This window comes from Delphinus delphis, chromosome 1 (genome assembly GCF_949987515.2).
Source record: "Delphinus delphis chromosome 1, mDelDel1.2, whole genome shotgun sequence".
Taxonomy (NCBI): domain Eukaryota; kingdom Metazoa; phylum Chordata; class Mammalia; order Artiodactyla; family Delphinidae; genus Delphinus; species Delphinus delphis.
This window is the reverse complement of record NC_082683.1, coordinates 77921848-77945116: the sequence shown is the minus strand read 5'-3', so window position 1 is coordinate 77945116 and position 23269 is coordinate 77921848. Positions and strand designations below refer to the sequence as shown.

Genomic DNA, 23269 nt, shown 5'->3' with positions numbered 1-23269 from the left:
CTTCCTCTCAGAGTTTTCACTAGACCCAAAAGCTAAGTACACTAGGTGACAAATAAGCACAATTTCGAAAACAAGATGCTAGACCACTTTTTCTGGAGTTAAATTAATAGAAACTGAAAAACACTTCATTTCAGTTAAATCAAGTCTCAGTGACTGCCTTCAGTTTAGGAACCCATTTTAATCATTCTTCCTTTTCCAATATTATTGGATTTTTCCTGAAGCAATTACAACCATGGAAGCTGGAAGTGAGACTCCAAATGTATTCTACCCCTTTGTAAGTAATAATATATATCATGTTTCAGAGCCAAACATACCTAAGTGGCCTTACAGTCTTCATCTTGAAACACACGTCTTTATACCCTCATTGACAACAACAAAAAGTTAATGAAAACAGAAGACAGGAGATCAAGAGAGTCAGAAGAAGACCAAGAGTGATACAGAAAAAGAGAGAAATTTCTTGGATCCAGGTAACTGAGAAAGGATTAACTTTATCTGGCCTTAGGTCATGTGCTCAATCTCCCCCTAAATCAATCTCGGTGGCTCAGGAATTATGAGGTCACGCTAATTTTCCCAGCTTGGGTTTGTCTTGAATCTGCCAAGTTTCATCTCAAGATTCTAGAAAAATCTGTCCCCAATATTGTTGCATATACTTTTAGAATTATAACATGCTTTGCACCTTCAAATATGGTATCATTCTATTTTACAGAATAAGCTTAGGGCAATCTGGCTAAGGATTATTATACTTTTCTAGCTGCTTTTGAAGCTAGATAAGTCTGCATATGGAATATGTGTCAAAGCACTTGCTCTTGGGGAGTCTTGGCCATAGAACTTTGAGACTACACTCTCCCTGTCCTTCCTTCCCCTCACTACAGTCTGAAATACAGATGTGGTAGTGAAACCCTGCTCCATAGGGTTAAAAACCTGTAACAGAAACTGGTGACTAACAAATTCTTGAGCTTATCTTACAGAACAGCAGATAAGGGAACAGATCGAAAATCCCTCCTCTTGTAATACAACAAAACTGGCTGAAACAAGGTGAAACCAATACGGCTGATCAGAGTCTGCACAGAATATACTTGCTTGTCCCATAGGTGAATTTTGTCATCACAGCCCCAAATTCTCCAACCTATTTCAAACCAAATCTCCCTGAATTTGCACAGGCGTCCCATGAAGAAGCATGCAACTCAGATAAGCCTGCACAGAACTCCAATTACCTCACCTTTTCCCTACCTCCGATCACCTTTCCCCAAGGTCTAAGACCACCTTGCTTCTTTGTCCCCTAAGTATTCCAAACACCTCTCCTTCTGGGAGGCAGACCTGAGACTTGTTCTCCTGCCTCTTCACTGGGTTGCCTCACAAATAAAATTTTTCCCCGTTGCAAACCTCAGCGTCTCAGTGTTTTGGCTTGCAGCTCCTCGAGCAAAAGAACCTGGTTCCCTAACAGCAGCAGTCAAGTTTTTAAGTTGTAGGTAAGTACAATGCCTTAAAGGATACAGAACAGGATGGAAGGAATCTGAATCAACTCTCAACCCCCAAATTTGCATCCACCCTCAAATTATAAACAGTCCTCCCCCCAACCCCCAACCCCCAAATCTGGATGCACTCTAGTAAAAGAAAGGAAAAGAAAAGAAAAGAAGAACTGTAACAAAATAATAGTGAATATGTCTGGGCTATAAAATCATGGATTTTATACACACACGTAATTTTCTTGCTAAGGAAAAAAAATCACCGCGGTTAAAAAAAAAAACAACACTTTTTTAAAAAGGAAAGAGAAAGGAAATGAACAAATGAAACATTTTTCAAGTGAAGAAAAATTCATAAAGAAACCTCTTCTCTCACAAAGACGCCCCTGAGAGACAGTCTGTTGAACTCTCTCATCCTACCATTATTTGGGCCACGTTCACCATGGGGTCAAGGACACCTAAGCCACCTGTGGAGAAGGGACAAAGTTGGGTTTACCCAGCCAGGTGTGGAGGAATCCCTGTCTCCCTGTCTTTCCCCGACTTCATTCGGGTTCCTGCTTCCATTAAAGGAAAAAAAAGAAAAAAAGCCGTGTCCTTATGTCCTTTCGATTTCGATTTTATTTCTCATAAACCCAACCCATAACAGAAAGGCATTTTATAATCGGCTGGTTTTTCAGTTTCTAAATAAGAGTCGGTTTCCAGAGGAGCCAGACTTAGGAGGAACCCTAGGGGCAAGCCGGAGCAGCTAACTTGACCCCGGACGCAACCGCGGCACGTAAGTTTGCTGCTAAACTTTACCTTCCAAGCACATTTCCATTAAATAACAACAATAAATCCCCCAGCGCAGGTTCCACACTGCAGGAGGGGGGGCCGCGGAGGCCAGCGCCGCGCGGAGGGTGTGCGCCCCGGCGGGCGCGTTGCTTGGGCAGCTCAGCGTCTCCTTTTGGATCCGGGGCGGCTGCCAGGCGTGTCGCCGGGATGCGCAGCTCCTCCTCGAGCATCTACGCAGGGCTGCAGCAAAAAGCCCTGCATGGGAGAGGGAGGAGTGCATGCTATATCTTCTGAGGAAAGGGGGCTGAAGTACTTTTCGGAATTGAAGGCCCAAACCCCCGGCCCCTTGCAGGGGCGCTGGGTGCGGTCCCTTCCTCTAGCCCCTCCTCCCCTCCTCGGACATATCCTGACTGCGCCTCGCTGGGCACTGGAGAAACAGGGAAAAGATGGTCCCTGACGTAGAGGCAATTTAAATCCTAAACTGACCCTGCATTATTTTTGTCTTAACATTTGATTTTCCGAATACTACAGAACTGTATTATACGGAATAATTCAATCTCACGCTCACTAAAAAAAAACGATTAATAACTGTTAAGGTCTAATCATGTTTGTTTATTATACATTGTTTTTCATGTGTGGCCCAAACATTAATCGCATCAGAATAATTTCTGGACTTGCTGAAAATACAGGGATTGGGGTATGTTAACTATCACTTTAGATAATTCTCCTGAACAGTAACCTTTGGAAACTGTTGATTGCCTCTGCCATCTAGTAGCACTGTTCTTTTCCACTTGTTTAGTTTTGAAGTTAAAACCTTCTGGTTTTGGTACCTCAGTATACTTTGAATTAAAAAAGAATCTTTGTAGACTCATTGACTTACACAAAGCTTTATCAATATTCAATCTCAGAAATAAGCTCTACAATTTCTCTTGCTTATAGCTATTCAGCTTAAAAATAAAACAGTTATTTTACCAGCAAAAGTGAGTTTATTTGGGAATAGCAGAGGAATTGCAACTTGGGACAAGCAAACTATAGAAAAAGCCACAGGCAAGTCCAACAAAGAAGAACATTATTTTATAGAGAAAAGGAAGGGGCTGGGAAGGTTGGTTTGTAAAGAAAAGTCAGAGTTCAGGGTGATGACAGATTCTCATTGACTGAGTTGCCGGGTAGTCAATTCTTGTAGGAGATGCAATGTACACCTTTTCCTATAGGGGACTGTCCCTGATGACTCCTTTCGGTGGAAGATTTTTCCCCTGGGGTCTGTAATTGACAATTCTTCCTGTAACTGACCTCCAGGCAGTAGTTCTGCATGAGACCTCCCCCTTCTGGCCTGCTGACTCCATGTGAGTGAGGTTTCCTTGTGATGGGCATGGGTGGGGCACCGCCTGAGCTTGTGGGATCTTAGTTCCCTGACCAGGGATGGAACCAGCACCCTCCTCAGTGAGAGCTCGGAGTCTCAACCACTGGACCGCCAGGGAATTCCCCAGGTTTCCCTTTATTAATTAACATATAACACAGTTGTAAAAGGTCATGTTTTACTCCCCCATCTCTGCTCCCAATCCACTATAGAAAAAGACAAGAAATTGTACAGAGGAAGGCTGTTAAATAAATTCATGTTTTTTCTAATAAAAAGATTTTAGATACAGTACCTTATATTTCTTGGCAATTTGCAGCTTACAGAATTCATTGACACTTTATAATGCAATGTCTAATTGCTGATTATTGAAATAGTACATGAATCCAGGAAAATTCTTTTTTCATAATTGATAGCCTATCTGTTACCAGCTATACCGTAATGAATCAGGCAAGAATTGTTGCTTTACCTATAAACTGATAAGAAAATGCAGGCTGTGGAGGTAACTTCCTTTTTCAAGGTCTCAACAGACAATAGTGACTTAAACCCTCCGGTTTGAACCCTGGCAGCCGGACTCCAGAACCTGTACTTGGACATCCCAGGGCAGCTCTGAGTTCTTCCAGCCTGTCTCTCCCTCCATCCGTGTTATCACTTCTCAGCTGTTATCACTGGTCCTCCCCTACCTGCTCATCTTCCTCATGGACTGTGTCCTCCCACTTGCTTGCAACCAGGGAGGGAAGTGTCACTGTTTCAGGCCAAAGTTAATCCTCCACTTTCATTCAGAAATTACCCTGTCTGTCTTCAGAGACACTTAATTTTAAAACAATACTTATATAGAACTTACTATGTACCAGCATAATTTTAAGAGCATTGTAAGCATTATGAGATATTTAACCCTCCTAATGACCCTAATGACACACTGAATTTTACTTTTAGGGTTACCATTTTACAGAAGAGAAACCTGAGGCACAGAGAAATTAATCTTTCCATTCGTCACACAGCTAGTAAAGTATGGGAACATGTGGATGTTGCTTAGTATTGTCTGAGAAAATAAAGGGACAGTTAAAACTCTCTGACTGCTGTCTGTCTCTTGAGATCATGAAACACCCAATCATTGTGACGAAATCATTTAAAGTAGAGCCTGGCCCAGATGTGAGACTGGAAAATATGTAGGCAGACCTTAAAACACCCTGGTTGCTTGCCTCTCTTCCCTGTCAGCTTAAATAAAAAGAAATGTCCTGTAATTTCAGTTAATAAATTCATGCTTGCATGCACAACTTTGTTAGGTACCTTTAAGGTCTGTCCTGTTGTGTTTGAGGGAGAGCTGCATTCTTTGTGTCTCCTTTCCCTCACAGTAACTCCTCTTCCAGCCTGTTCCCACCGATTCAGTGCATCTATCCTCATCAAGGTCACCAATCACATTCATTTTTCCTTTGTTGGCAAGTTTTTCCCTGATTCACCTCTATGTGAATTCAACCCCCAACACTCTAAACACCATTCCCTCTCATTTCCTTCTGATCATTTACCATCCTCTAATATACATACATGTATTTTGCTTTTCCACTTTCTATATTATCTGTCTTCTCCACTAGATTAGATCTCCATGAAGCAGGGATTTGGACCCATTTTGTTCACTGTTTGATACTGAGCCCCTAAAGCAATCTCCAGCACATGGTAGGTTCTCAATAAATGTTTGTGCAACTGATGAGTGACCAAATCATTCTGGAACTCCAGAAATTGTCTCTGGTCATTCCTCATCTCCTTCATGTTCCATTCTGCCTCTGCATACCCCCAAAATGTTAGTGTTCTCATGGCTCCATCATCAATGCTTTGTTCTCTCATTCTATTCACTGCATCACATGGATAAGGTTGCTTTAGGGTTCATGTAAGGATCGATAAGATGATGTACATAATGTATCTGTACAGACCTTGGCACACTAGGCTAAATACTTACCTTTTAGAAGCATACAAAACATAGAAAATTGATATATAAGTTCCAAACGCAGAAGCCTGATGTGCATCGTGAGAGATAACTTGTGGATCTTGTGTTTTACTGAGTCGTTCCTCTGGGTTACAGCTTCCCATGGCATCTGGATCCACCATAATGGACCCCATCCGTCTGGTGGAAAACCAGAACAATCAGCTGACAGTAAATCCAAAAGCACTGAAGATTCTTGACCAGATTTCTCAGCCTGTGGTGGTGGTGGCCATTGCAGGGCTGTATCGGACGGGAAAATCCTTCCTGATGAACCGCCTGGCAGGGCAGAACCACGGTGAGTGTCGTTTAGTGTTGTTCAGGACCATTTGCTTGGAAGCAGTGATAACACAGGCTGTGGATCATCCTCCTCTAGTGTCATGTTAAGAAAGAGCCTAACCCCTCCCACTGAAGAAAACTTCAAATTCTCACCACCAAATTTATAACTTCAAACCCATCTCCCCACAATGTTCACTCTTTTGTCCAGTAATCAAGTGTTCCCAACCCCATGGAAACAGCCACCTCATTCGTCCTGATCCATTGCCATCTGCTCAGGGGCTCATCCTCAACCGTTATTCCCTTCCTTTCTCCTTCCTCACTTTGGCTTTAAACCAGAGTCATTCCAAGCAGCACACAAATATTGTTCAACATGTCTTATTTTTAAAAAGGGATGGAAGGAAGAACAGACAGTAAAATCCCTCCCATATCTCATGCATTCTTTTTGGCTTAATTTCACAGCAAAACTTTGATAAACTATACCCCTTCTCTTTGTCTAACTAGTCTTTTGTAATACGTGAACTCTAAAACATATGGAAGAGTGCATAAAAATATATATACATATAATAAAGTTGATAAATATGAAGCGATCATCTGTTCAATCACCGCCCAGATCAAAAAATAAAACATCACCAGCACCCAAAAGCACAAATCACACCCTCTCACACCCTCCCTAGAGCTCACCAATGTTTTGATTTTCATGGTGCATTCTTTCGCTCTTCCTATTTAAACATGGTTTTACAATCTATGTAAACATTTCTTAAAAATACCTTAATCTTTATATAGGGAATTTCATTCTGATATTCATTGGGATCTTGCTTCATATTCTCAATAAGAAGTTTATGAGGTTCATCTAGCTTGTCCTATGTGTCTGCAATTATTTTCACTCGTTTGTACTTTGCAACTGACAGAGGATACCACAGTTTATTCATCCATTTGTTGCTGATGAACAACAAATGGTGTTCTCATGATTATTCTTCCATCTATATCCTGGTGCACGTGTACACTAACTTCCTTATGTTATACCCAGAAGTGGAATTGCTGAATCAAGAAGTATTTATGTCTTCAGCCTTTCTAGATAATATCAAACCTTTTAAGCTTTTTAAACCTTTTAAGCTTTATCAAACATTTAAAGCCGTTTATGCTTTATGTCAGTTTATATGCTTATTAGCAGTAATTTAGAATTATCCACATCCTTCCAAAATTTTGGTAAAAACACTTTTTAACTTTTGCTGATCTGGTGTCTGTGTAGTTGCATGTTATTTGCCTCACTACAGATAAGCTTAAGCACCTTGTCACATATTTGCTATTTGCATTTCCTATTTCAAAAGGGTTTTTTTTTCCTACCAAGTTGCCTGACTTGTTTCTTGTTGATTTTTAGGACAATCCGCCTATGTCCTGTTGGGCAGTTCTAAGAAGACCACACACCATTTCTTTCTTAATGCCTTCCTCTGTGGCCCAGCGGCTCAGCACAATTAGTGGGTAGAACCTCAGTCCACTAAACTCTAAGGATCCTTGGGAATATCTCATTGTCTCTCTCCCTCAAACTATCTCTGTCTCTGTATCTCTCTCTCCCCCATCTCTCTTTTTTCTTTCTTTCTCCCTCTCTCTTTTTTGCTTCGTAATCTCTTATTGGCTTCAAACAAAACATTTTATGTTTGTCTTTCTTTGAGAGGAACTTGATCACCAATCAGGGAGGACACTTTTCCTTGACAGCCTAAATTAATAAATGGGTCATTTTTGGAGGGATTAAAGATTGGAGAACTCTAAGAAAAAGATACATACAAGGGGTTTCGACAACATTCTTGTTTTTCTACTTGAGATTACATCAGGTAACAAGGAGGTGATTTCCCTTACTGAGGAAATACCTAACCTAGTTTTGTTTTAAAACACCTGAATTGTGACTCACCACCCCAGTCATATTACAGGAAGAACAAAAACAAGCAAACAAAGTTAGCACCCAAAGTTGGCTAGCAGAACCAGGTCACTACTCTTTCTCCTTGTGATGACTTCTTGCCTGTTCTTCACCCCACATAACTTGCACTGATGAGCTCCAGTTACACCTTGTCTTTTCTACCTGGGGAAGTTCAGATTTTTCTGTATTAATCAGCAAGCAGTCAAATACCATCACGATGTAGAAGAGTGCAGATCATCTCAGGTCTTACACCCTCTCTGAGCAGAACGCACAGGATGTGGCAATCGAGGGGCCTGAGCCATGCTGAACAATGCTCCCCTAGGTATTTCATCATGTCCATTTCCATTCTCAGTTGAAGGGAGCATTGGCACATGGCATATGGTCAAAATCTTGGACTGTTGGACGAGATCCATTACCTGCAGCTTCCAAGGCACATACCTCATATCCTCTTCCCCTGTGGGCTTAAGCCTTTGGAAAGAAAAGCAAGCAGTTCTCACAGGTCTTTTCTGCTTTCCCTTCTATTATATCACCACGTGAGTCAGTGAACAAAGAATTCATCCTTTTTTGAAGAGGAGAACAGAAAGGAGGAAAATACAAGGAGGAAGTGGAGGAAAAGAAACTAAAAACAACTGATCTATCAGTCCACGTCCTGAAAGGACACAGATAATCCATTTAAAGGATAACTGAAGATGTTTAACGGAGGGACAATTACAAGGGCACCAGCAGGCCAGAGGGAACCAATGAAGGTACAGAGTAGCCAGAGAGTGGCAGGAGCAATGGCCAGGTAGCCTTTATAACTCCTGTAGTGTGAAGAGGCAATGTGTAGATTCCAGAATGTGGCAGAGACCAGAGTTACCGGTTGGAGCTAAATGAAAGGACATGTGACCAAAGTAGAGGAACAGAGACACTGGGACACTGTGGCTCACCAGGGTGGAAGCCAGGGGGACAGGAGGCTGACTTCTGATCTCCTGCTTGTACCTCTCACTGGCAAAAGTCCATCAGAAAGTGGGGGAGAAGGGAGCTCTTCAGTGGCAGATAAATATAGAAAGGTTAATAGAGCTAACATTATTTCTGGAATGTGACACAGTTGGAGCCATTAATATTAGGAGGTGAATAGGGGACACAAAGTGCTTCTTGAGAAGGTTCTGAATGTGTACAGAGGTTGGATTTTCTGTCCTTGTTGAAATGGAAGCACCTTCCTCTGAGACAGGCACTCACCTTCCGACAAGTTTACCCAAAGTAACCGCTGGGCAGCCTGGACTATCTGCTCTTACTGTGTACTGCTTTCTCTTCTTTCTTTGCAGGTTTCCGTCTGGGCTCCACAGTGAGGTCTGAAACTAAGGGCATCTGGATGTGGTGCGTGCCCCACCCCTCCAAGGAGAGCCACACCCTGGTCCTTCTGGACACCGAGGGCCTGGGTGATGTGGAAAAGGTAAGGCGGGGAGTCCAGTAAGCTCTTGATACTCCACTGACGCCTCAATTTCCCACCTCAATTCAACTTTTATAACATGTTCCTATAAACTGCAAATCCAATTAAGAATAATGAGGCTAAAATCTCTTACCTTGAATTTATTCTTTAATAAGATCAATACTTTCGTTATTGGGGATAGATCGCCTTATTTTTAACAGTGGGGTGAAAGATACAAGTTAACAAATATTTATTGGGCATCTGAATTCCAGGGCTTTTCTACCACAGTGAGTGAGGTATGGGCCCAGAGCTGAGTTGGGAACATAAGAAATATGCAGTCGTATCAGTACAGGGAGCCATGGACAAAAAAAGTGAGACCTTACCCCAGCTGTTCAGGTTCAGGAAGACATCCTGGTAGAAGCTATAATCCATGGAGTCCACTGGCTCTACAGGTTAAGGTATATGGGGTTAGAGGTAGGAATCATGAAAATATGTTTTCAGTGAATAAACTATTTTTAAAATCTCCAGAAAAGCTTCCACTATACCAGGAACATTTTATTCTGAGTTTCGGGGCTCTGAAGATGAATCCTTCAATGAATTCTATAAAAACATGAGCTAGACCCACCATAAAAATGTAAATGGGATAATAGTAGGTATTTTGTCTTCACAGTGTTACTTGCAATCAGTCTTTTCTCCTTATTTCTATTAATCTGCGTCTAAATTAAAGTAGTAGCAGTGAATCTTTGGCTTTCATCACTGCAGGCAAGGGTTGGGGCATGCATCAAGAAATTGTGAATTTTAAAATCCAGATTTGAAATATTCGATAATCACCTCAGTGTCAGCCCAAGATGGTCTACTGATTCCTACTAGATTTTAGTTTGTATAATCTTCTTCTTGTTATCTAACTGCATTTGTCAGGGAACTAAAGCACACCAGATTGCAAACTGACAGAGAGGAACTGCGTGCTGTCCTTACTACATGTAGTGTATTTTGGTAGTATATATCATCTGTTCCAAAGTCACTCATGACTTGTCCTGAATCACATTTTCAGCCTCATCACCGATTACCACATGGGTAACCACTACTTCAGTCAAATAAAGTAACCTTATAATACCTCTATATGACCACACTTTCTGGCAATTGTGATTGGCTTCGGTGGGTCCTTCTACCTGCATGATCCCCCTATAGCTCCACAAATCCACATTCTGTCAAATCTTTAAAGCCCAGCTATTTTCGTCTTAATACCATCGTATCACTGTCAGACATATTCACTTCTTGCTCTGAATGCACAGAGTACTTTTTCTGTTTTTTGGGAATTGCCCCTTTGTCTTTTACATTATAATACTTGGTTCCATGCCTGGTGGTTTATCATCTTGAATGTATTTAAATGTTCCCAGGTATATCTGCCCCTCCATCTCTCTAGGGCAGGGACTCTCATATGAAACTCTATATCCACACAAGCAGATGCAGTATCTGCTGTTTTCTAAATGCACAAAGAATAGATGATGAATTTAATTGAATAGCACTAGTCCCTATTATAGCCCATGATCAAGAAAACAAGTGCAAAGGAATCATGGCCCACTTATTACTGCATAACTTCTGTGTTCCAGGCACTGTATTAAACAGTTGACACATTTCACGTCGCTCCCTTCTGTTAACAGCTAATGAAACTGAGGCCCTGAGAGGTGTCAGTGTCAACACCAGAAAGATTTGCATTTAGCACTGTCTTGAAAATGTATGTTATTTGCCTTACTATTGAGTTACAAGACAGATGTTATAGTAAATGAACAACTGAATGAGAGAATGAGGAAGGGTGTCCTCAGTCCCCTGATGCAATGTACTTTCTAGGGTGACTCCAAGAATGACTCGTGGATCTTCGCCCTGGCCGTGCTTCTGAGCAGCGTCTTTGTCTACAACAGCATGAACACCATCAACCACCAGGCCCTGGAGCAGCTGCAGTATCCTTCCAGGAACTGAACCACCATGTTTCATTGAGTTTATGGGAATAGCAACTGACACTGTTTCTTCTTTCCCATGACTCCTTTCTCATGGCTGATGAGAAGGGAAAATGGAGCAAAAGGGAATGTTGATAAAACTTGTTTGGGGTTGAGATCTGGAAATTGTGTTGGAGGGCACTTCTCATTCCTTAGCTAAGATCCCAGCTACGTGACTGAACTAACAGAGCTAATCAGGACAACAGCCTCTGCCAGCTCTGATGAAGTACAGAACTCAGCCCAGTTTGTGAGTTTCTTTCCAGACTTTGTTTGGGCTGTACGGGATTTCATGCTGGAGCTGGAGTTAGATGGATACCCCATCACTGAAGATGAGTACTTGGAGAACGCCTTGAAGTTGATTCCAGGTATCAGAGTAGGGCCAGGGTGGGGGAAGGTTCAGTAGGAGATGGGATCAACAGAGCTCTGACATTCAGCACTTGATGTCAATCTTGATTTGGGGTTGGATTGAGGCCATGCTAATGGTGCTTGGTGAATGACTGGTGGGTGTGGCTTCAGTCGTTATTGTTACTGGGAAAACCCCAGTGACCAGAGCTTAAGCTCACAGAGGAAATTTATAATCCAATATTAGACCAAATGATTTTAGAAAAATGGACACCATGGGAAAAAAAGGCTCACATACTTATATTACATATTAAGTCTAAGTGCTTCTCCTTTCCTATTTGAGAAATATAACCCATCAAATTGGAAACACAGAATCACAAGATAAACAAAAGAACTAATTTTTGAAATACCTTTAACACGGTGTATCTTACCAGCATACGTAGCTACATCCTTCATATTGATAGATAGGCTATTTATACAATAAAGAGTTCAGAAAAAAAAGCATTGCCATGTCCTTCCAGTAAGACTGTCAGACCCATAATATGTTCTTCCTCATAGTATCACACTCTTCATTCTAGAACCTAACACCGTATATGTCATGTTAATATAATAAATTAGTTACTCAGATTATTTTAGCAGAGAGGATAATGGGTGATACCTAGAAGCAATATTCATTTTTAAATTGAATCATTTATTCATTGTTTCAAGAAATATTTGTTGAACTACTGATATATGCCCAGAATCCCTTTGTATGATAGTCACGTCCAATGTAAAATGATGCAGAGGTTGGATGAGGTCTCCTAGTTTCATTTAAGCTAACCTTACCGTGAGATGGTGTATGCTAAAGTAATCTCCAAACATATTCATAGTATGTGTACATTTTTACTCTGATATAAAAATCTTCTCTTTACTGTCCTCAGTATCATTTGTCTTCCACGGGTTATTTTATCAGCAATATCATAAATATCTTTATGTCTACCATTACATTACTGACATTACATTACATTACATGCCATTTCTGACATGGGGACTGTAATGTCAGAAAAATATTTCTGACAATTTCTTGGATTAGTCTATCATTCAAGAAACATCTAATAAATAGTTGATATACTGCACGCCATGGAAGGGTAAGGAAAGTAATCAGTAGTTTCTTCACTTGGAATGGATTCCTCCCCTTCGCCCTCAGAAGTACTTCCTTCACTCTTAGCTCTGTACAAAAATAAAGCGGGAGGCGGGGGATTTTCCATGTCCTGAATAGATTAGCATAAGGTTGATTTGCGTGATTCAATAATAGGAGATACACAGGCACAGTAGTTACAGTGATGCAAAGATCCACAGAAATGAAAGTCCTCAGCCCCCTCACCTGAAAGCTGTTCCTTCAGTGATTGCTCTCTTTCCACTCCTGCAGGCAGGAGTCCCCAAATTCAAAATTCCAACATGCCCAGAGAATGTATCAGGAAGTTTTTTCCAAAAAGAAAGTGCTTTGTCTTTGACCGGCCTACAAGTGACAAAACATTATTACTCCATATTGAGGAAGTGCCAGATAAACAACTGGATGAGAATTTCCAGAAGCAATCAAACCATTTCTGCTCATATATCTTTACCCATGCAAAGCCCAAGACCCTAAGAGAAAGAATCACTGTCACAGGAGGAGGTGAGTCTCCTTTGCTACAGCATGTCTCTCTGTGGTTCAGTGTGTGTGATGAAGTTGTGATTGCACTCTGGGTTTGTCAGCAATTGTGATTTCTTCTCTGTGTAACTTGGAAAGATGTATGTTCATGCAACACATGTAAATGCATGTTTCTTCATTAAAAGAAGCCTATGTAAGGCTACCAAATCTCATGAAAGTATTACACTAATGATGTAAAAGTTAAAGATTGAAATCTTCATGGTGATGAGGTGTCTGACGGGATAAGTGTTTCGAGTGAGGATATGCAAGATATTGTGTGAATTTACATGAATCGGAAAATGAATAGTAGTCCATGAATCCATGTAAGCTCATTGAGAGTCTGAGAAACAAATGTAAATACAATCTTATGTACAGGGCTGGCTTCACGGACATGAAACCTGGACAGTCACAGTGTAATGTGCTGAGATGGGCCCTGCTTGGTTTAATGTTTGTGTCACTGCCCTGAAATTCTTGATGACATTTTCATCAAGGCATTTTCATTTACAAATAGTGCCCACAAGTAATGTAATTTACTTACAGGTTTATTGTATAAAAATGGGAAAAGTGTTCTGGGAGACCCTTGGGCATATCGTTTGAAATCATCTGGCTAATATTGTAATGGGATGAATTTGAGAACCATAAAAGGTAGAGTGAATAGGAGACACAGTGATGTTATTATAAAGAAGGGGTTCATAGAACAAAAAGGAGGAGGCTACAAGAATGAAGAAAATGAGGAGAAGAATAGATAGAAGAAAAGAAAACTTCAAATTCAATAAAATTTTAGTGATTTTTAGAATGCTAATCTCTAAAGCTATTAAAACAGGTGAGAATTCTCTCTCCATTTCATAAATATCATGTCTCAATCAGGGTTGGGGACTCTGGTGGTGGCCTACATAGATGCCATCAACAGTGGAGGAGTTCCTTGTTTGGAGAACGCAGTGATAACTCTGGCTGAGCGTGAGAACTCAGCGGCCGTGCAGAAGGCAGCCGACCACTACAGTGAGCAGATGGCCCAGCGACTGAGGCTCCCCACGGACACGCTCCAGGAGCTTCTGGAGGTGCACGCAGCCTGTGAGACGGAAGCCATTGCAATCTTCATGGAGTGCTCCTTCAAGGATGACAAGCAGACATTCCAGAAGAAGCTGGTGGTAATGCGCTCTGGAATATATCCTTCCTGATTCCTTTCTTCTGGAATGATACCTAGACTCCCCCTTTTGACACCATGGTTCATGTGCTTCTCATCATATAAGGAGTTTAGATTCTAGTGAGTGATAGGGCTCTACAGGCTACAGTCCATCTCTTTTCTAAAAGTTGGGCTTTTAGTTTCTGTTGTGGCAAAACAAATTACACTGTGCTTAGCAGCTTGAAACAACACACATCTATTAGCTTATAGTTCTTCAGGTCAGATACCAGCCCAGGGTCTATGGGTATTCTGCTCCCTGTACCATAGCTGAAAACAAGGTTCAAGTGGGCTTGGTACTCACATGGACGCTCTGGGGAACCCCCCTCCATCTGCAACCCAGCAGTGGTGCATGGTTTCCTTCTTTTGTTTCTAATCTCTCCGACTACCTCTTCTGCCACCAACTGGAGAAAACATCTTTTAAGGGGCTTGTGATTAGGTAAGGCCCACCTAGGTAATCTCCATTTCTTAAAGTCAACCTGTTCCATGTAATATAGTCTAAACACAGAATAATTGTTCATCATCTTCACAAGTCTAGGAACTATGTGGAGTGTGGACACCAGCAGAGAGAGCTCTTGGAGATCATAATTCTGCTTACCATTGGCACCTTCACTGAAAGTTTGACTTTCAGTCTCCCTTGACCATCCTATAATTTACAAAGATCTCTTAGTACATACAGAGTAAAACCAGCTCAATTGTAATTTAGAAGTACAAGCAAAAAAATTTCTGTTCCTATAATTTCACACACTCAAATCCTCAATGAAACAAGAATTCAGAAAGAGTTCAAAACTCTGTTCAGTGTATACTTAATTCATTAGTAGGAAGTTGATTTGCTAGGTACATATTTTTATCCATAGCACCCAAGTTTGAAGAGGAAACCCTACTTCCATTCATAATTGTACTTTCATTGTTCATTGTTGATGGATGGATCACTATTAGTGCTACTACTGTCAAAGTAGTAGTTTGCCTCTGCCAACTGCATCATTGCACACATGTTGAGACTGAGCCCAGGGGATTTAAGGGACTTCATACAAATCACACAAAGAGTTTGTCAGAACTGGAACTAAAACTAGACTCCTGACTCCACATCTATTATTCTGTGTCTCATGTACCTGATGCTGTCAGACTACTTCTTCCAAGAGGATCACAGTTGGACCTTCCCTCTAACAGCTTCTTTCTATTGGATTTCCCCATATTTCCCTGACAGGACATCATGGAGAAAAAGAAGGACGTTTTCATGATCCAAAATGAAGAGGCCTCTGTCAAACATTGTCAGGCTGAGCTTAAGAAGCTTTCAGAATCCTTGATGACAAGTATTTCAGGAGGAACTTTCTTTGTCCCTGGAGGACACAGTCTCTACTTAGAAGCAAGGAGCAAGTTTGAACAGGACTATAAACTGGTTCCCAGGAAAGGAGTTAAGGTGAGGGGTAATGGGAGTGGGAAAGAACAGAAGATTGGAGTCAGAGGGTCTTTTTGGTTCATTTGGTTGCCAGGTCCTGCTTTGTGCAGAGGCTGCTGGTCACAAGGAGGCTGACTGTGGAACCCCGGGGGGCTCTGGGTCTAGTGCTGCATTTCTGGTGAGCAGAGTAAGTGTCCAGGAGACCCCAGGACTGTTGCCTGCGCACTGGTGGGTGAGGCCAGGTCCTAGGGCTAGTGCCAACTTTCTGGAGGACAGAGCCAGATCCTGGAGTCCAGTTGCAGGGCCCAGGAGTCCAAGAGCATGTGTTGGATCACAGTTGGGTACAGCCAGTTGGGCTGCTGTATCTGGGGTGTCTTGAAGCTTCTGTTGGCCTCATGTTGGTCCAGGCCTGAGCCCAGCTGGTCCCAAGGCAGGATATAGCCTGCTAGTGGGTGGGCTGGCCCTGCAGACTGAAACTGAGGTTTTATTGCAACTGGTATCTTCCTCCTGGTGTGTAGAGCTGGGTCCCAGGGTCTCTGGCTAAAGGGCCCTGGGGGTTTCAGGCCTAGTGCCTGTGGCCTGGTGAGTGGGACCAGGTCCCTGGCCCTCTGGTGGGCAAGGCCATGTCCAGAGGCGACGGTGGGCTCAGGAGGTCTGCTGGTGGGTGCGGCTCTGTCCATGCCCAGTTAGTTGCTTAGCCTGAAGCATCCCAGCACTGGCGCCTGCAGACCACTGGACCAGGGCAGGGCTGGGTCTTGGGGCTAATAAGCTAGGGGAAATATTCCAAAATGGCGAATGCCAGCACCAATGTCCATGTGGTAGAAGAAGCTCCCAAAAATGGCTGCTGCCAGTGTCTATGTCTCTGGGGTGAGCGGCAGTTGCCTTCTGCCTCTCTAGGGGACTCTCCAGGGTCAGCAGGTAGGTCTGACGCAGGCTCCTATCAAATTACTGCTTCTTCTCTGGGTCCCGGAGCATGTGAGATTTAGAGTGCACCCTCTGAGGGTTAAGACTTTATTTCCCACAGCCCTCTGGGACACCTGAAAGTTAGCCCCATTGGCTTTCAGAGCCAAAGGGTCTGGAGGATTGTCTTCCTGGTGCTGGATCCCTGGCTGCGGCGCCCAGCGTGGAGCTCGGACCTCTCACTTCTCTGGGAGAACCTCTGAGGTTGTAATCATTCTCTGGATTGTGAATAACCCACCCGGGGGTATGGAATTTGACTATATTGAGACTCCACCTCTCCTACCCATCTCACTGTGGTTCCTTCTTTATATCTTCAATTGTAGGAGATCTTTTCTGATAGGTTCTGTCTTTTTCACCAATGGTTGTTCTGCAAATAGTTGTGACTTCAGTGTGCCTGTGAGAGGAGGAGAGCTCAGGATCTTTCTGCTCTACCATATTGCCAAGATAATCAATTTAGTTCCCCCCAAAAAATGAATTAGGTACTGCTGTCATCCCCACTATAAAACTGAGAAATATGAGGTGTGGAAAATTTACTAAGTTGCCTAAGATCACACAGTCATCAAGTGGTAGGGCTGATAGGGCAAATGTAAGGTCTTGGCAGTCATTCAAAACTCAGAATAAAGCTTAGGAAAGCTTCCTGGAAGAGGCGATAGAAGCTACAAGTTGAAGTATCCATAAATGAAATTGTAATAAAGAAAGAGTAGATGAGCATTAGTCGGAAGCCAAACAATGTGCAGATATAGGAGTTGCACACAATGGAGGGTGGGTGTTTGTAGAATTGCACATAATTCTGGCGTCTGTAACCATTTTGGGATCCTACAAAGGATGGAGAAGTTAAAGGGTCCAATCTGTAGGTTTACTGAACAATAATTTCCTCAGCAAGACACTACATCTTTTGCTGCCTGACAAGTCTTTGCTCCTTGTTGTGTCCTCAGGCAAATGAAGTCCTCCAGAGCTTCCTGCAGTCCCAGGCAGGAGTAGAGGAAGCCATCCTGCAGGCAGACAAAGCCCTCACTGATCGGGACAAGGCCTTGGCAGGTACAGGGGAGGGCTGAGCTCACAAAGGGAAAGGTGGCTCTTGTGCTTCCCTTTGGCAGGTGTGAAAACAAACACTTCCTCACACGGCAGCTTCCTCTCCTTCTGTGGAACCTCTCTGCTACATCTGGAAATAACCAGGGGAGTTTGGGTTGCATGTACATCCAATCAGTGCCTTTGCATCACATGCTAAAGCATGTTTTCTGATGTGGTAGTAGGAATATTCAGATTCCTTCCCACCATTTTAAAGTCATTTTATCTCTGAGCTAAGGAGGTGACAGCTCAGCATAACTGTTATATTCTTCCCTCTTTAAAACTCTTGTGAAACAGTTGAGTGTGCTAAGAAGCATGCAGCTGAGAGGGACCAGCAGCTGCTAAGAGAGAAACAGAATGAAGAGGAGCAAAAAATGGCGGCACAAGAGAGAAGCTTCAAGGAAAACATGATCCAACTGGAAGAGAAGATGGCTAGGGAAAAAGAATACCTTCTAGGAGAGCTGGAAACAATGCTGAGCCACAAGCTGAAGGTAAGTCTGGATGGGCCTGGGCAGGGCCTGATGGACAAAATGCTAGCCTCTCAGGAACAAAAGAACAGAAATTTGACCTTAAGTCAGATCCCAGAGGGAAATCCAAAGACATATGATTCTCTGTAACATCAAAGAGATGTGGGTCGCACTGAAGACTTACCTCTGTAAGACTCAGCACCTTCTGTAGTGTTAGGGTTTGGCGCATACAAATAACATGGCCCAGGCTCCTGGACTGCTGTTTGTGGTGATTATAGGCTCGCATTTGCCCCCAAGTGAATAGCACCTCAGTCCTAGAGTCCTTAGAAATTTTGGTACAACCATCAGAAACCTGGAATAGTTCCATCTGCTCTTGAAAGTATCAGATTGTGCCTGGTATGAAATACTGGATTCTGAAAGCTCTAAAATTTGCTGCATTCATTTCCAGGTCTGCCTGATTCATTTTAAATACCTAGAGTAAATGCATTCTTTGCCTCAACCTGGAGTTTGATAGACAGTGTCCTAAAGACAGTCAGCAGTGCCATTTTTGTGACATATGTGTGGTCATCCTACCTCAATGAAACTGACAAATATTTAGAATTCACCTACATTCCCTCCCAAAGTGCATTATTAGGGCTGGAACACAGTCCTGGGGTAGTTTTCAGGTCTGACCTAGGCCCATCTTTTCTGTGCCCAGGGAGATGGTGTTGAGGGAACTTGGGAAGCTCTAAACCCTGGATGCTTTCACTACCCAGGTCCAAACATTTGCAAATGTTAGACAAATGTCAAAAAGCATCTAAGGTATTATAGAAGTAGACACACGTACTTATCTGCTGTAGTTGTTTGATACAAAATCTTGATTTGGGCTATTTTCAAAAGGGACTCTCCTTTTTACAGATGCAAGAAGAACTACTTACAGAAGGATTTAAAAAGCAAGCTGAAGAGTTAAATAAAGAGATAGAACAACTAAACGAAGCCATTGACATAACTAAAAATAATAAGTCCATAAATATTTCAGAGGTCCTTGATGTGGCTAGCATGGCATTAGTTGCAGTACTACCTGGGCATTATAAATTATTTGGTATGGGAACGAAATTTCTCAGTGAGGCTATGAAAAGGGCTGAGAATCCCTATTAAGTATATCTTGAAAGGCTTCTTATGTTTTAATAGTGTAACACTGTAGCTCATTTTTTAAATATGTTTTCATGACAGTTTTGTTGAAGAGGAGTTTAAAAATAAAAACTGATTACCAAAGAATTACTAAAGTGATTACCAGGGCCTGAAATGCAAAAAGAACAAACAATTTTGAGAATTAGTTAAGTTAAAGAAATGGAAAACAAGTTGGAGGATAATGATTAATTATAGAAAAGTGTTAAGAAGAGCTAAAAAACAAATGGTAAGAGGAAGAACAGTCGTAATCTATGATACAGTCATGGAGATCAATTCATTAAGTTATAAGGAGCCCTTATAAATCAGTGAGGAAAGAGCAACAAACACAATATTTTAAATGTGCGAAAATATACCAAGAGAATAAATGTGTTCAATTTTACTGATTATAAATGATGTACAAGGTAAAATTAGGAGGTACCTGTGTCGCCTCTCAGATGGGCCAGGAAGTACAGTTTGGACAGGGCACCAGCTAGCAAGAGTTCCAGGAAGTTGGCGGTCTCTGATATTTGCTAGGGAGAGTGCAAACTGATGCAAATATATACCAAAAATTTAAATGCAAATACTGCTGATACAGAAGTCCACATTTAGGAATTTATCTTACAGATTTATTTACCCAAGTTAAAAATGGCTTATGTAGTAGTATATTTGTTGAAGGATTGTTGTAATTCCAGAAGATTGGAAACAACTTTCAAGTCTCTCTGTCACATACTGGTGAAGTAAATCCTGAGACACACTTACAAAGGAATACTCTACAGTCACTGAAATGGAAAGGGAAACTCTTATTTGTGCTAACATGAGAAAATCTCAAGATGCAGAAAGTGTGTATAGTTGTATTACCAATTTAAAAAAATAATGAGGGGGCTTCCCTGGTGGCGCAGTGGTTGAGAGTCCGCCTGCTGATGCAGGGGACATGGGTTCGTGCCCCAGTCCGGGAAGATCCCACATGCCGCGGAGCGGCTGGGCCCGTGAGCCATGGCCGCTGAGCCTGCACATCCGGAGCCTGTGCTCCGCAACGGGAGAAGCCACAACAGTGAGAAGCCCGCGTACCAAAAAATAAAAATAAATAAATAAAAAAAATAATAATGAGTATATGCATATATTATCATCTATCTTTGGAAAATACAAAAGAAATTGGTATCCATGAACATAACCAGGGCTCGAACCAGTGTCCCCTGCATTGGCAGGTGTATTCTTAAGCACTGTGCCACCAGGGAAGTCCCAGGATGAAAGTATTAAACACTACTAGAAATAACATGCCAGCTCAACAGGAAAAATCTACTTATTACAGCCAGAAACAAAAAGTATAAGATGTGCATCCTAATTTTCTTGTCATTTGGGGCTCTTGGTAAGGCCTGGAAATTCTAGTCCCTAATTTATTTACAGATAAAACGTCCCCTGGGATGTTGGCTAAAATGTTCCCTAAATACTCAGGTTTATAAAGATGGTGATTTCAAAGGAAAATTTCTCTTCAAGTTCAATTCAGCATTTTAGGAATTCTTCTCAGCTGTCTAATGCTTGACGCTTGTACTTAGAATAAACTGCTTATAATTCCACGATTGGACAAATTCTCTTGATTCAGGGATATTGCACACAGGACACAGACTTCACTAGACACCCTGGCTTCCTCCCCCTGTGCCCCTTATTTGCTAACATCTGTTATTCCTTACGGTCTCTGATTTCCTGAGACTGGGTGTGGTGTCCCTCCTCTGGGCTGCCATTGTACCATGTTTCCCTCTGACCACAGGACTTTTTATATAGTTGTGAAACTGAAATGACCTATTTACATTTTGTCTCCCCTACCGAGTCATGATCTCATCTACTTGATGATCCTCACTGTATATTTAGCTCCCACCACAAAGTCCACCACATAAGCCCCAGGTGTTCAAACAATGCACGTGAATAAATACATGAGCTTCCACCCATCAGGGCCCCAAATTGCCATTTCCTTCCTCTATTAACTGCTGCCTAGGGTTCTCAAGATGAAGTACACAGTTTTAGGAACTAGTACTAAGAGGAATCGGGAAGAAAGCACATGCATGCCTGTCTGAACCTGCTGCTCTTCTCCTTGAGAGAGGGACACTCCATGTGCTCTGAGTTACATAAACTTTTCTCCCAGGAAACTTAGCCAGCAATGAAGCCAGCACCTTTGGCTCACAGAACAATGATATTGTTTAAAAGAGTAAAGAAAGAGGCAGTAATTGGCAAAGCTCTCATTGTCACCTGTTCAAGGAGCTTCCGTTGAAAGAAAGCTAAGCTTTCGGTACGAGGATCAATTTCTCACTGAACATGACACCCACAGGCTGACAGACTGTGGAATCTATAGGACGGCTCTGCTTTCTTAAGGGTTGTGAGTTATGCTCAGTTGCCATTTCTCTGGAATAAGTCCTGCAGCTGGTCCAGTCCCCAAAGGCCCTCTGGTGTCACCTTTGAGGTGGAGGAATGCCCTGAATACCGAATGTCTGGATGGTCTGGAAAAGGGGGTGAGGGGGCAGTAATGAGTTCTGCTTCCCCATCTAATCTCCCCAACACACATGACAAGCAATGTAAATAAGAAACATGCACACAAGTCGGTGCCATGAAGTGATCATGGTTTAGAGAAAGGAAGGGATCAGGAGTGAGGGAAAGGACAATTATAGCAGAGTGAAAGGAATCTTCGCTACTTTGATGTTCAGTCATAAGTGGGCATCTTTTGGAATAAAGTTATATACATCTCAAGAGAAGGCTTCAGGTGAAAGCATCTTGCATACTTGATAATTAATAAATAATTGTTAAATTACTGAAGGAATCAAAGATCTATACAAGTACTTGTTCAACAATTTTGTAGGAAGGCAGCATCACAGCCATGCTTTCACACAGTATTTTGGAGCAGGAAGAAGTGAGCTACTCTGGACATTTCTACTTTCCTTTCCCCTTCTCCTCAAATTTGTGCATAGCCTGTGTCACAAGTGCTCTCTCACCTGTTAGCTGGGTATTGTACAGTCCTCACAGAATGGATTTATTAAGGAGATTTATTAAGGAGATTCTTCAGTGTTACAGATGGGTTACAGGAACTCATTAGAAATGCAAAAAAAATAGAAGAGACTTCTCTTCAAGAATACAGGAAGTAGCTTCTTAAGGAAGCAAGACTGACAAGACAGTGTCAGGGGGTCTCCTTCGGTCTCTTCAGGCTTAGGTTAAATTCTGCTCATTGTGTACATTGAGTGTAACACAGGCAAGAACATTTAAACAACCAGCGTGCAGCCTGGGGAAGTCCTTCTGTATGAAGCAAAGGCACAGTCCATGGTGGATGCCACGAGCAGCTGTGGCAGGTCCAATGAGCTTGAAGTTCTGTCAGGGTTTGGGTCCTCTCTGGAGTGCGGAGAAGCAGGGCAACAGGAGCGAACCCAGGAACATGCACACTTGGCAGGAGCCACTGCCCCTGCCCTACCTTATGTCCTGTTCATACAAGGGGGTTGAGACCTGTTCAATTCTCTATTTTAAGCCACACTGACTTCATTATTATTATTGACTGTTATGCCAGCTAGCAAACTCTTTTTGTTAATTCAGAAAAGAAGACATCCTGTACAAAAATCACCTTATCTTAAGACGTTTTATTCTAGATTTGGTAAATTCACATTCTATAAACCACCCTATGGGTATAAATTGGAGTCAGCATGTAAAACTACGCAGCACACCTGTATTCCTGAACTATTTTAATGTTAATTACCACATGGAAAAAAGTAATTATTTCCAGTTCCAAGCTGCTATTGTCTTGAATCTTTGTCTCCTACTTGGTCACTAGAATAAAACACCTTTATTGTACCCTCCAACTTCATCAATTGCCTCTGGTTTCCCTGATTTCTGTCCAAATCAAGAGGA

At 42.1% G+C, this 23269-nt stretch overlaps 1 protein-coding gene across 1 annotated transcript; it reads left to right on the top strand.

Annotated features, from left to right (window-relative positions):
• Positions 1-2142: 2142 nt before the first annotated feature.
• On the top strand, positions 2143-20441 carry LOC132433834 (guanylate-binding protein 4-like). The gene is made up of 11 exons (XM_060025123.1): positions 2143-2238; positions 5666-5861; positions 9059-9186; positions 11011-11120; positions 11325-11521; positions 12907-13152; positions 14035-14315; positions 15555-15767; positions 17642-17744; positions 18072-18265; positions 19139-20441. The coding sequence occupies exons 2-11, from the start codon at positions 5672-5674 to the stop codon at positions 19376-19378; spliced, it is 1902 nt and encodes a 633-aa protein (XP_059881106.1). The 5' UTR covers positions 2143-2238; positions 5666-5671; the 3' UTR covers positions 19379-20441.
• The last annotated feature ends 2828 nt before the right edge of the window (positions 20442-23269 follow it).